Consider the following 13348-nt stretch of genomic DNA (forward strand, 5'->3'; position numbering starts at 1 on the left):
CCTCTACTTTTAATGCAGAGCCTCTGTTTCCACTTAAACCCACCACTTCTCTAGAATCTATACAATCTAACTGGACATGCCAGGATTCATTAAAGTCGTGTGAGGCAGTGTGATGATTGCTAAATTAACACATTAGTGAGTTGAAATTGCTAGTAGAGTTAAGACAAAACTTGAATGGCTGATGCAAACGCTCCTCAGAGATGTAAAATCCATTACATGGTCGTAAGTAACAAGAAATTAAAGTTCCAGTGAACCTCAGTCTCCTTATGGAAATGTTGTTGATGGTTTGGTCATTAGGACGGTAACTAGCTCATTTGATCCATCAGCTAAAACCCCGATGTGCAGCCCACCACTATCCAGGTTAAATTGAATGTGACGTGTCAAGTCGCTACGGTTACCGACACTGAACTCTCAATTACACTACTCGTGTTTGTCCAACCAGGGGCGGTTGAAAAGAAGGGAGAGATGCACAGGCTTATACTGCAAACTAATTTTAATGGATCTGTTGGTTACATAAATGACACTGATCGTGAAGAGGATACTTGAGCAGTGATGTGACGTGGGAAGAAAAGCAGGAGGAGGGAGTGCCTGAGTAAAACATTTTCTTTGCACAGATACAAACCATGTGAAACCTGACCTGGGAGAAATTTAGCTTTTGTCATTGGCCCAAATGCTTTCACTTGAGTTCAAACACACATAAAGTTTATCATCAAACATTGTTCTGAGAAATGCTCCTGTAACAGCTTTCTGTTGGTACAATAAAAACCCTTCAGCTGTGTCATTGCTGGTCTGCTCCCAATACGGCATGTCCGTACGAAACACTCCCTCATTTATTGGCAAATATCCTGATTAGTCTTAAACTTGAGGAATAAGGTTGCCCTCCTCTTCTTCACAAGGCATACAAACACTTGAAGCATAATATCAAGTTCTAGTCAAACAAAGCTGGCATCCAGTTTATGCTTTTGCTTCTGCAACAAAATTAACACATTTCTACTCACTTTTATGTAAATATTATTTTGTTCTTTATGGTGTGATAATATTCATCTAAATCTCCTTGAGAGCCTCTAAGATCATCTAGCAGATGCTGACAGCCAATCAGAAAATATTTCTGACTTTGGACAGTAGGTGGCGGCATTAGTGTTGCCCGCATTTAGCTAACTCGACTAATGAGAGCACATCTACATGTTTTACAAAGCAAACTATGCCAGTTAGAATTAGAAAATATAGCAAATTATTAATACAGATTACAGTTGCAGATGCATTAAGTACAGAGATATAAAACTTTCCATTTAGAGGCTGGTCTGTGCATCAAAACTAGAAGGCAGCCTGAAGAACACATTATTTATAGCAAGATTAAACAAACTATTGTGTGTGGTCTTCTTCTGCAAAAACTTATACTGTGTCAGTCTTGACTGAATAGGACTTTTACCACATTGATGCCCTCCAAGTTATAACGAAACACATACAAACATGAAAACATGCAAAACCAGCTGAAGATAAATAATATTACAACTGATGTTCTAGTAAAACAGGCATTAAAAAGATTCTCAGTAATGTTAATTGTTCAGAGATCATATGATTTGTATTTTCTTTTTTTTAAGAACAGTTTGTTCCCTGGTGTCGTTTGTGCGCTGAACTGAGGTACCATGTGTTGATCTGCAATGATTTAAAACCTCAGGTACCTCCGGTCTTCATCCTGACTTTGAATGAATCACCCTCAGCCTCGAGGACGCCCTGAAGACATTTCATTTTTTCTTTGGATGCTATTAAAAGAAAACAGGAACAGAAATTGGTCAGTGAAATCAATACCTGGAACAATCCACATCCAGGAAGCATCAGATAAGACATGGCTAGAGTTAATAACATGCAACAATTTTCCTGAGATGATGCATTTTCTTGGAGCAAAGCCAAAGAAGCACAATCCAAACACTCATTACTCCTCTCTGTGCTTGATGAGCTGTGGTGGGATGCCAAAATATCTGCCAAAAAGGCGATTGAAAGGCAGACGAACAAGTGGCGCACCACAGAGAAAACCAGTCAATAAAAAAAAAAAACACCAAACACCAAACATTTTGCAGGGTACATCTTATAAAGACAAGTTCCAAATGATTAACCAGCAGCCTCGTTTGTGACTCAAAACTAACCCCAGGATGAGGACACATGACCGGAAATTTAACTGCCTGCCCCAATCTGACCTGACATCCCTTCCAATTAAATGCTTCACCCATCAGGGGTGCCTTTTCCCAGACAGTCATTAGAGATATTTGTCTCCATTTCATTTCCATTTGCTACAGATGGGCAGCAGAGGGATTCAGAGATGACATCTGAATCCTGAGAAGAGGAGGTGCAGGCCAATATGGAGGATGTGGTTGCATGAGGTGGCACAGAGGGTTTTAGGAAATTCAGATTCTCTGCTGATAGCAATGCAGTAAACAGGTGGGAATTAGAGGCGATTCATGCAAATCCACCACATGTTTTAATGTGATTAAATCTCAAACAAATCTGGTCTTCATGTGCTAAAATTGATTCTAAATGAGCTGTTGCATCCTAGCAGTGTCATTAGTTTTAAGTATTTTTTTCTCTCTTAGCACATAATAGAATAGAAAGACACTCCCACCCATAGATCTTCTACGCTGGACAGAAGAGCAAAGATTTCATCAAAATCCTCTGTGCTTGATGAAACCTCAGCCACCATGCTGGAGTAGAGAGAAGCACAAAGGTGTAATTAAACCTCAGATGCCGACACAAGCTGTTCGAGCGGAGAGAGATGTGATAAAAATGCAGATGTCTGGACGAGCCACGCCAGATCTGAGGTGTAACGGTGCACAGCACTACACTGAGGTGAGAAAAACTAAAACTGAGCAAGGAATTTGAAAGTGGATTCTGGGAACTTGGCAGTACTTCTGATGAGCCAGAAATACTCTGAATTTTTTCCACAGCAAAAATTCTGAGGAAAAAATGCAGCCTATAAATCACCTTCAAGTATTTTTAACTGAAGATATGAGTGTGTTTGGGTGAATCTATAACTTCATATATAACTTTAATATATTTTTTATAGCCTAAAACAAAGGAGAGTGGATTTGGGAGATGACATATAAACCATCTAGACTGTCAGAGATTTGCTGAGACAGTGCAAATGCGGGAATAATCCTGGTGGACTGCTCTGAGAGGGGCGTGCCCCAGACTGCAGCACAGATATGAAAACCTCATATTGCAAAGATGGATCTGGTCGTGCAGCAGAAAGAAAGTGGGTTTATGAGATGTGTGGATACACCACAGCCCAAAGTGCACAGCATGAACCCACTGCATACTTAACTCAATCCTGGTCTGCAACCCTTCCTGGCCTGGCTCTCTCTAAATGTTCCCAAGATAATTGCCACGTCGTCTGCGGGCCTGATTTGTCTTCATTTTGACTGACACGCCTTATTTGGGGCTTTACAGGTCAAACACATAGTTTGAGGTCTGTGGGGAAATGTTCCTCATGAAAGTAAGTAAGCTGCAACTTCCTTGTTCTCAACTCCAAATGGGAACAGTTTCTTGGATGCTAAATCAAAATATGTTCCCTGGAAACTTGATTGCACCTTTAATGTTTTCAAAATGACTCATGACTCATATGACATGTTCCACAGCGCTGAGAGTAACTGTACACAGAACATTAAATACCATTACATTTTTGTGAGATGACCACACCTTTTAAATGTGGTGTCAAGACAAAAAAAAAAAAACTTCCATTAAAATTACAGCACCTTTAGAAAAATAAAATCCTGCATGTGTCCCCATAAAATCACAACCAACTAACTAACACTGCCCTGTGTGAAATGAAGAGAATGTATGCAGTGATAATTATCCATTATCCAAAAGTAAATGGAAGCTGGTAGCAGAAGTTACGCTGACACAACCAAAAGTTCGTGAAAGACCAAGTGTCCCAAAACCAAAATGCAAATTTAAAATTTCTCCAATGTAGCAGCATGATTTGCAAAATTGGTTGGCTTTGATATTAAGTAAAGGTGATCATACTCAATAAACTAAGCGAAAACAGCAAATAAAAGTACTGTATTTCTCAGCAACAAGGAGAGATGAAAAGAGGCTTAGCATCTGTTCGCATCTATTAATCACTGACTACCTAACATCTGTTTTGTACTTTGTTCTCAGAAAAATCATGACCAAGTCATACTTTTTCAATCCAAAACTGTCGGTCTTACTTCTGTTTCCAACCTGTATCATAGTCACACAAGTAACGCACTTAAACCCTCACAGTCTCACAAACTGATGCTTTAAAAAAAAAGCTGTAAACAAGAAGTTACAGAGTGACCTGTCTCACCTCAAAGCAGGTATTTTTTCCTCACCAGGTTATGGGAAAAAGACATTAACATACTATTAAAATACAGGGCTCAGACCAGATCTCATGTTAACTGTTACAGAAAACAGGACCTAAGACACATCTGAGTCATCGTGGTAGTTCTATAGGTTATTTTGTATATGACATGACAATTTGTGAACAAATTATTAGTGTGGAGGACATATGCCTAACTCTCTCATGCCAGTTGATGCCTTCTTTGAGGACAGGAGAGGACAAACATTGTTTGTTGTAACTTACTGAGAGAGCTGAACATGATTCCAGACTCCCACAAACTTTGATTGATAACTATATTGGTTTGAAGAACCTTTCAGTTCTCCTTTGTCAGATATTTGATACTTACAGCAGCAGCAAGTGCTTGCTCCAGGTCTTCAATGATGTCGGCCTCATCCTCCAGTCCCACAGAGAGCCGGATCAGTGTGTCACTGATCCCCAGCACATCCCTCTCTTTTTCTGGCACTGATGCATGGGTCATAATCGCCCTAAATTATGATAGAGGACAGAGACACCTATATATGAGACCAATACAGAAAAACATCCTGCTGCTATAATAGAGATTAGAGCAGAGACTTCGTAATGGAAATAAAGTGCCTCAATTAAAGTCAATTTGTGAGAGTCTGATAGGGATTTCTTCTTGATCTCTGCTGCCCCCTTGTGGTGCCATTTGTTACAATGCAGCTTAGAGTACAGAACATAAACATTTCTAATGTTCGGTACTATCAAACACCAAAAAACAAGACTGTAGTAAAAGGATTTATTTTGGCATACTTACGGATGTTCTGCTAAACTTTCATAACCACCCAGACTCTCAGCTATGGCAAACATCTGAAATAAGAAAACAGAGGACATGAAAACAAGAATAGAGCAGGATATAAATAATATGTACAAGATGTGAAACATAGTAGACACCACTAATAGATTTACAATAAAATACAATCAAACCACATATCAATGCTGAGACATGATTACATTAAACAAAGCTGTTCCACTGTGATGATGATTTTGGGAATCACTTAAAACATTGTTTGAGTAAACCAGTTTTATCTCAGTCACTATATCGTCAGAACCTTTTCATGAGTTACACATTTTAATTATTATTTGTCTAAAGCCTTCGCCAGGAATTGTGTGCAGGAGGGCCTGAGGTACTTTGTTTAAGCAGCCCTTAAAGTTGTGGTGTTTCCCTCTGTCTTTCTGGGAATTTGATCCACACTTGTTAAATACAAAACCAAACAATCCAGATGACATAAAAATGTAACGTGTGTCAAATTACTTTGAGGCTACTGAGGAAGGTGGTGGCGTGCTCAAGTTTCCCCTTAATGTAGAATGTGATCATCCCCGGGCACCCAGTGCATTGTCTCTTCATCACTTCATACTGTGGGTGAGAGGGCAGCCCTGTCAACAGTGGGAAAATGAGAATAACCAGGTGAGTGAAGTGGATAATTCCTGTAATTACAACCAGTGAAACTACTTGAAAAAGTTTTGCATGCTACCAATTACTTCACACTGGAAGTACAGCAAAGCTACCCCTAGTGACAAATCTAGTTGAGTTAGCTAAAGCTACCTAGAAAAAGCAGTTCAAAGTAAGTACAAAATTTTAACAAAATATAATACAAAAAAGTCACGTGCCAGTTTATTGCAAAAAGTGCCTTCTTGTTCACAGGTCATACATAAACTAAAAAAATGAAATACCTCAATTATACCCAATACTCATGGGACTGGAATGTCAGCTTTGGTTTCGTGTACAAGAACTGCTTAAGTGTCGCCATGGTGATTCTTGATTCAGGAGGTTTATCCCTGAGGACGTGTCTATGTGAGCACTGAGCAACACTTGCCCTTGGCTTCTGCACTTGCACTACACAAAAGTAAAGTATGGGCATGCATCACAGGAAGAAAGAAAAAGGGGTTGGGGTTTATCAAAGGGGGTTCAGTTATACCCTTTTTCCACTAAAATTAGCAGGTATAAGTGTGTTTTTTTTTTTGGTTTTTTTTTGGTTTTTTTTTTAAAAAGGTGGGTAAACCTGCTAATAAAAGCCGATTGAAAATAAAAATTCAAAAATCATTCCTTTCCTTTTATGACCCAAACGTGTAGTTTCAGTAGTTAACTACACAAAAATTGGCATTTAACTATGCACATATAAATGTAGCTGAACTACCAGCAAGCTACTGCAAAATGTAGTTAAACTACAAGGTTAATTACATGTAGTTCATTATTTCCAACACTGATTGTAACTTTAAGCATGGACAAGTGGAGGTGTGTTCTTTCATTTAGGCGACCGTGTGTGGGTATGAACGATGTTAATTCAAATGACTTATTGTTCATTTGAAATGAAGGTGGAAGGAAATGAACTCTGTGTGGTGCTTCTTTGAAAGTGTGTTCATGGAAACATTTACTCCAAAAATGCCAGAACTGGTTTATTCTAAACCTGGAGTGTTTGCTACTCTGCTTCAGTGCTATTCATATAGCTGCAGGCGCTGGAGATAATGACAACCCTAAATGCAAGGGTTAATGAGTATAAGGCATTTGGGTTAATTGGGATCTGAGATTCAGCACTTGTGAATGATTAACAAACCTAGCATAGCAAGATGAAAGAAGAGATCAGTCACACTCTGTTCAAACCTTTTCTTCATGTTTTTTGTTGATATGTTCATAAGAGAGTGAGTTAGAGGGAAGAGTGCTGATGAATACATTTGCTTAGTTAGAGTTTTCTATTGCTTTTCTACAGAAAATGTCCACCTTTAGGTAAAGTGGGTAAAAATGCTCATTGGTGTTTACATCAAATAATAAGATACCAAATTATTCTTTTACATTAGAACATCAGTGAGAGAGGCCTCCCTTAGGCAACAAGATGAGTAATAACAGGTAACTCTCAACACCTGTATATGTGCCTGTATAATCCGAGTGGTGAATACTATGGGTTTTAAATTACATGTATTAACCTGGGAAGATGACACGCTCCACCCTGGGATCAGCCTCGAGAAACTTGGCAGCGGCCATTGCATTCTTGAAGTGCCGTTCCATCCGCAGGTGTAGCGTCTTCAGTCCACGGTTACACAGGAAGCAGTCGAAGGGAGATGGTACACCACCCAGTGCTGAATCACGGCAAGGGTGCATGTAAGAAAAAGAGGTTAAGAACAAAGCCTCCCAAAACCAAATCAGATCAGGCAAACAACAAAGGCATAAACACACACTTCTTACTGAAAAGGTTTTAAATTGGTTCAGAACTTTGACCTCAGGAGCATGTTTTGCTTGTTTAATGAGTGAATGTGGGTCATGTTGGAAAAACCAGTCCACCAAAAACTGAGTGTGGCAGAGCTAAGACTCAACAACTGTTCCCTTTCTGAGATCTACTGTATGTCCATAAATTACACATATGTCTGATAAAACGGCCAGCAAATATTCGGCTTCTTGCTTGATAAATAACTTAAACCATTAATCAACTATCAAGACATTTGGTAATTAATCCTCTGTCAGCTGACGAATCATTTCACTGATGTAACCTGACAAATGGCATTTTGCCAAAACGTGTTGCGTACCTAACGGACGCATATTTTTACTACGCAGACTGCAAGAGTAGTTGAATTTGTTGTTTTTCTACTCACCATTTTGCAGAAACTTCATTCGCTCATGCAGATCGTCCCGGTTCATTGAAACCAGACCCATTACCACATCACTGTGACCTGCAAAATAATGTCAGGAATAAAAGAAAGGTGGGTATTAGGGGAAGTCAACACTACTATTGTGCTACATTTCGAAGAACAGCTAAAATGCATTATAATCAGGTGCATGTTTTTGCATCGCCTTGACTCTCCAAAATTACTATTTATCCTTGTTTGATAAAACTAGTGGGGGTGATCAAGCCCAATCTTTTAATTTCTTTTCAATTGTGTCTTTGTAAATCTACTGACTTTTTGGGTTAGATTGTGATATCAAATTGTAATGAAAATATTATGTCAGTAAAGAATGTATATAACTTACCGTTCATGTATTTGGTGGCTGAGTACATGCAAATATCAGCTCCCAAAGCCAAGGGGCGCTACAGGTTCACAAGATAAACACCTGAGTTAATCATTAAGCAATTTGTGTCCACCTGAAGTGGAATTTGATTGCAGGAAATGATTAGACAGCTGCTTCAAAATCAAAAGAGCATGAAGTGCACATCTGGCAATCTCACCTGGAAATAGGCAGACATGAAGGTGTTGTCCACGACCACCACTATGTCCTTGTTATGCTCGTGGACCAAATCAGAACAGGCTTTGATGTCAACAACTTTCATCGTGGGGTTGGTGGGCGTCTCAATCCACACCAGCTACAAGCAAGCAAAGAGAGGGTGTCATTTCTCTGTAGTTACATGTTCAGGAGGGTGACTGCAGTGGGAAAAGCTTAGAGACAGCTCAGCTCAGCTCAGCTGCTGGTGCATTTACCATGAACACAAATAACAGTCATCACACAAAGTGCTGACTCACAATGACCAGTACAAGTTTGCCCAAAGAGAAAAGACACACCCAGTGATGCAACATACTAGTAAAACTGGACTTGAAGGAGCAACTTTAAAGACTAATGAAATACATTTATAAAATATGTTGGAAGGGACCAAACTACAAAAACAACAGCTGTAGACAAACAACACTTCTTTGACTTACTTTAGTGTTGGCCTTCAGTGCAGCCTTAAGCAGCTCTGGTTTTGTGCAGTCAGCAAAAGACACCTCCAGACCAACTTGAGAAGCAATTCTTTGGAAGTAGCGATTTGTGCCTTGCAATTGAGAAAGAGCAACTCGGTCAACACTTCCAAAAATAACCCCACTTACGGTTAAAACCAACTCATAGCATGGTTTCATTTTGAGACCAACCAACATTTTGTAAAAGTGAGTGTGGTATAATGAAAATGGTGACCCACTAATGGTGTAAGGAAACAACTCATAGCTGCAAGGTTTTGTTCTACACAAATGCCTCACCTCCGTACACGTCATCCATGCAGACGATCCCATCACCTGCTTTGAGCATGTGGGTGATGGTCACTGTGGCCGCCAGCCCCGAGGCAAGAGCAAGACCTGTGCGGGGGGAATCAGTTTTTATGCTCAGATGTTGTTAAATATTTCCTGTCTGTGGAATATACCATGGACAGTCTCACTTACAGTACTTTGCTCCATCCAGAGCTGCCACAGCCTTCTCAAGACAGTTTCTTGTAGGATTTCCACTCCGACTGTATTCAAACCCCTACATAAAAAAACAAAAACATTAGAACATTTCAGTCACCAAAAACATTTATAATTATACAGTGTATTAAAACAACAAGAAGTAGCAGTCTTTTCATAGATGGGTTGCCCAAATGCAAGTGTGTATCAATCAATTTTAGGTTCAGAGTAACTAAAATGACTTAATGCATCATGACTTCTTTATCACTGTTAAAAACCAGAGCTGCGTAGCAGGCAGCAGGGTTTAAAAACATCACATCCTCACCTGTATTGGCTTGCCACAACCACAAAAATATGTGTGCATACTGTAACAACTTACCTCACTCAGTAATTACCTCTTCACTGGTGAATAAACTGAGTTGTTATGTGTGCGTGTTGATAAGAGAAAACTAAAAGAAGTTCTTCTGGTTTAATGACTGTAGCAAATATATCTCAAAATAAGAATTTGTGTTGACTACAAGGATGTATATACATTTTTTTGCAGTAAACATGAGAAACATATAGAGGAAGATTCATAGTTTAAACAAAATGGAAGACTTCTAAAGGATGTTCAGTACTGGGCTTGTTACATTTTTGCAGGAAAAAGGGAGAGGGCTCCTCTGTTCCAAACTATCCCACACACATTATCAGTAAAACAAGACGTGTTTGGACAAATGACACAAAGACTGGAGGCTGTGGCCGATGGCAATAAATGGAGCTTGAATGGCCTTGAACACAGGGTTTTTGTAGTGTGTCTCCCAGTGAACAAAGCCACCTGTAAACATGTAGTTGTAAAGCATATAGCAGATAATCTTAATGTTACTGTTGTAGTTTGACAAGTTAACTTTTGTATTGAACATCTGAACAAAAAGCTGCACTTGTTCTGAAAGATAAAACAGGCACTCCAAACTTTCTACTCCATGTGAGTCACTATGACCTCAGTCAGATTTTTTTACTGTGGGAGTAGTGGGCCGAGCATACCAGGGTCTGCAAAACAAGGTGAAGAGGTCATGAGATCAGCGTAAGCGGTGGGTTGGGGTATTTGTTTTAATTTTGTAATTTAATCTAGGATGCGGTTTCAGTTATTAATGCTGTACATATGCTGTGAGATTGGTCTTAAAACTGGGAAATGCCACAGGCAATTAATTGCCTTCCTAAATGGATTGTGCCTTTGTGCGAAAATTGACATGAAACCCTAAATGACCTCTGTTGCCATCTCATGTTATGAGTTGTCCTTATGCCAGTGCAGTTACAATGGCACTACCAGACTTGTAATCTGTAACCTACAGTATAATCATTGACAGAGACAAATGGCAGGTGGACAAGTTATCCTTGCCTGCAGCAAAGATGCCCACTGTACTATCTGAACTGCAGAGAGGATATGATAGTGAGGTGGAAAAAATGGATATTTATCCCACACAGGCTGGATTCCCAGACACGGCCTCAGGGTCATTTCCATGCCAAGAGAAAAAAAAAGTTCAGCTATCACTCCCGAAATATATTAACCTGTGATAGGCGTAGTTAACGATTACTCATCATAATTACTCTCTCACCACTCATGTGGGGGTGATTTAACAGGTAATTTAACTTGTAATAGATGTGTTTGACACATGTACTCAGTGACCAACACAGGGTGGATAAAAAGGATTCTTTGTTTATTACATACCTGTAAATGTATAAATACACTCCATTATTTCACACACTTGTGTGCATATTTATATATTCTTTTCTTAGTTATACCCAATACTAATCTATGCAATTAAAATACAGGTCATTGCTCTACTGATAGTACAGTATAGACTTAGCCTGCCCTAAATGTATAGAATATCACCAGGGTCTATACCAGTACACCAGGGTCTTGTCAGTGGATCTACTTTTGGTGGCCATGGAAATACCAGTTATTAAAGTTAGCTCTAAAGGGGACATATAGGTTTTTGAAATTGGAGCAAGCATTTCAGTGTGTGCACAAGACTAGAGTTTACTATTCTTTTTACCTCTTTCTGTGTCCATGTATTACAAGTAAATATAATCAAGTACTGTACTTAACCACAATTTTGAGGGTCTTGTCTTTACTTAAGTATTTCCATTTTATGCAACTTTATACGTAAGTAAATGTACCTTTTACCTCACTACATTTGTCTGACAGTTGCTACTAGTGCTACTACTACTACCACTACTTTTCAAATTACGATTGTACATTTAAAAAATATAAGGTTTTTAAAGACAACACAAAACTCTTTACAAGAGAGCAGTGTACACCCCGTCCTCATGTTGCAGATGTCTAGAGTTTGTCACTGTTTCCACTAGAGACATTTCCCCTCTTAACTTCTCACGCGATTTCACTTCCACAGCTTAAGGCTCACAGAGGTGACACTAGCTACTATTTCACGAATCTTTGATAAAAAAAAGGATACTGATTTGTGTAGCAGAGCTTTGTTTTTTCTTCCATTTCACATTGATTATCTCACAACCGCTTAGATTCATTTATCTTATAACTTTTTATAGTTAGCCCCCTATGTTTGCTAAAGTACTAAAGTGTAAATAAAGTAGTTGAAACCTGGAGCGGTTATAACATTATGCTACTTAGGTACTGATGTATTAATATTAATGATCTAATGTAATATATGTTAGTTAATCAGTCACATGGGCCAAGCACTTATTACGTACTTATTTTAATTACTTACTTTTTACTTAATTACTTAATATTAAAATGTGCTGATGTTTACTTAAGTGCAGGACTTTTACTTGTAATCCAGGATTTTGAATGGTTGTATTGCTATTTCCACCATTGTCTATCCACCTACCAATCCGTACAGCTGGTAAGCATAAGACTGATCCAGACAGTATTGATTGGTTTGATTATTGATTAAGCGAAAAGACGTAATTCATACGTATCGATGGGGGCTTATCTTTAGCTTTACCGACTAGGTTATTCAATTATTTTCAAACAAAATGAAAAGACCGGAAACCCCCCTCCCTCTCTCTCCACGTTACATCTTAAATAACCAAGTCATATCGAGCTACTTACGGCGTGGTTTCCTGGTTCCTGCTGCTTGAACGTGGTAGAAAGGGAAATCGGCGGCACTACAGCCATCGATTTCCATTGCTCCGGCTCCTGACCAACATGAATAGCCTCTGTGGCGAACGATTTAAAAGCCGTGCGGAAACCGGCGAACACGTCGCTCTGTTCGTCTTGACTGTGCTTTGGATCCATGGCAAACGTGAACCGCAGTGAACCCGGGATGAGTATGCATTACCACTATATGGTAAAGGGAGAAACCATTTAACAGAGCCGTGCGCTGCGCTTGTCCCTCTCAACCAATCAACGCTCATCAACAAGAAGCGGCAGGCGCTGATTGGCGGTTCAGCAGGGGCGTAGAAGCCATGTGACGCAGCACGTTGTTTGCGCTCTTTGTGTGTGCGCTGGTTTGTGAGTGTATTGCGTGTGTGCTTATACTGATGCAACATTTCCTGCTGTTTGAGCAGGGGAGGGCTCACTTTTTAACTCTTCTGTCTCATTTTATTACAGATTTACTTCTCCAAATTAATCCCACTGAGTTTAACAGTCAGATTTCCATTAAAAACAGCCTTGTATAGTTTTAAAATACACCATTATTCCATGAAAGCCAAGCAGACATGAAATTTGTCTCTTTTTTTCTTTCTTTCAGACCAACAGTCAAAATTCCAGAATGTTGGGTTTTGCTATCATAGAAAACTGGGGCAAACAAATTGTCAAAAATGTTGCTAATTAATTTTCAATCAATTCAATCAACTAATAGCCTAATTTCAACTGTACAGTACTGGTTGGTTTCTAGGTGC

The 13348-nt window shown here is 39.2% G+C and overlaps 1 protein-coding gene across 1 annotated transcript; it reads right to left on the minus strand.

The window, feature by feature from the left end:
• Positions 1-475: 475 nt before the first annotated feature.
• Positions 476-12814, minus strand: cth (cystathionine gamma-lyase). Its single transcript, XM_022738087.1, has 12 exons — positions 12558-12814; positions 9491-9572; positions 9311-9406; positions 8999-9108; positions 8530-8664; positions 8334-8391; positions 7958-8035; positions 7295-7447; positions 5628-5749; positions 5130-5182; positions 4701-4839; positions 476-1763 (listed from the first exon to the last, which is right to left on the minus strand). The coding sequence occupies exons 1-12, from the start codon at positions 12741-12743 to the stop codon at positions 1746-1748; spliced, it is 1230 nt and encodes a 409-aa protein (XP_022593808.1). The 5' UTR covers positions 12744-12814; the 3' UTR covers positions 476-1745.
• Between the last annotated feature and the right edge of the window lie 534 nt (positions 12815-13348).

The sequence above is a fragment of the Seriola dumerili genome, unplaced genomic scaffold (assembly GCF_002260705.1).
Source record: "Seriola dumerili isolate Sdu_G_001 unplaced genomic scaffold, Sdu_1.0 BDQW01000002.1, whole genome shotgun sequence".
In the NCBI taxonomy this organism is placed as follows: Eukaryota; Metazoa; Chordata; class Actinopteri; order Carangiformes; family Carangidae; genus Seriola; species Seriola dumerili.

Bases quoted from the DNA above. Each gene is read 5' to 3' on its own strand.
- cth (XM_022738087.1), bottom strand. From the start codon at position 12,743: ATGGATCCAAAGCACAGTCAAGACGAACAGAGCGACGTGTTCGCCGGT. The intron at 8,036-8,333 runs GTAAGTTATATA...ATTATTTTGCAG, and splicing joins AGCCACCAAATACATGAACG to GTCACAGTGATGTGGTAATG. The intron at 7,448-7,957 runs GTGAGTAGAAAA...GCCGTGATTCAG, and splicing joins AATGAAGTTTCTGCAAAATG to CACTGGGTGGTGTACCATCT.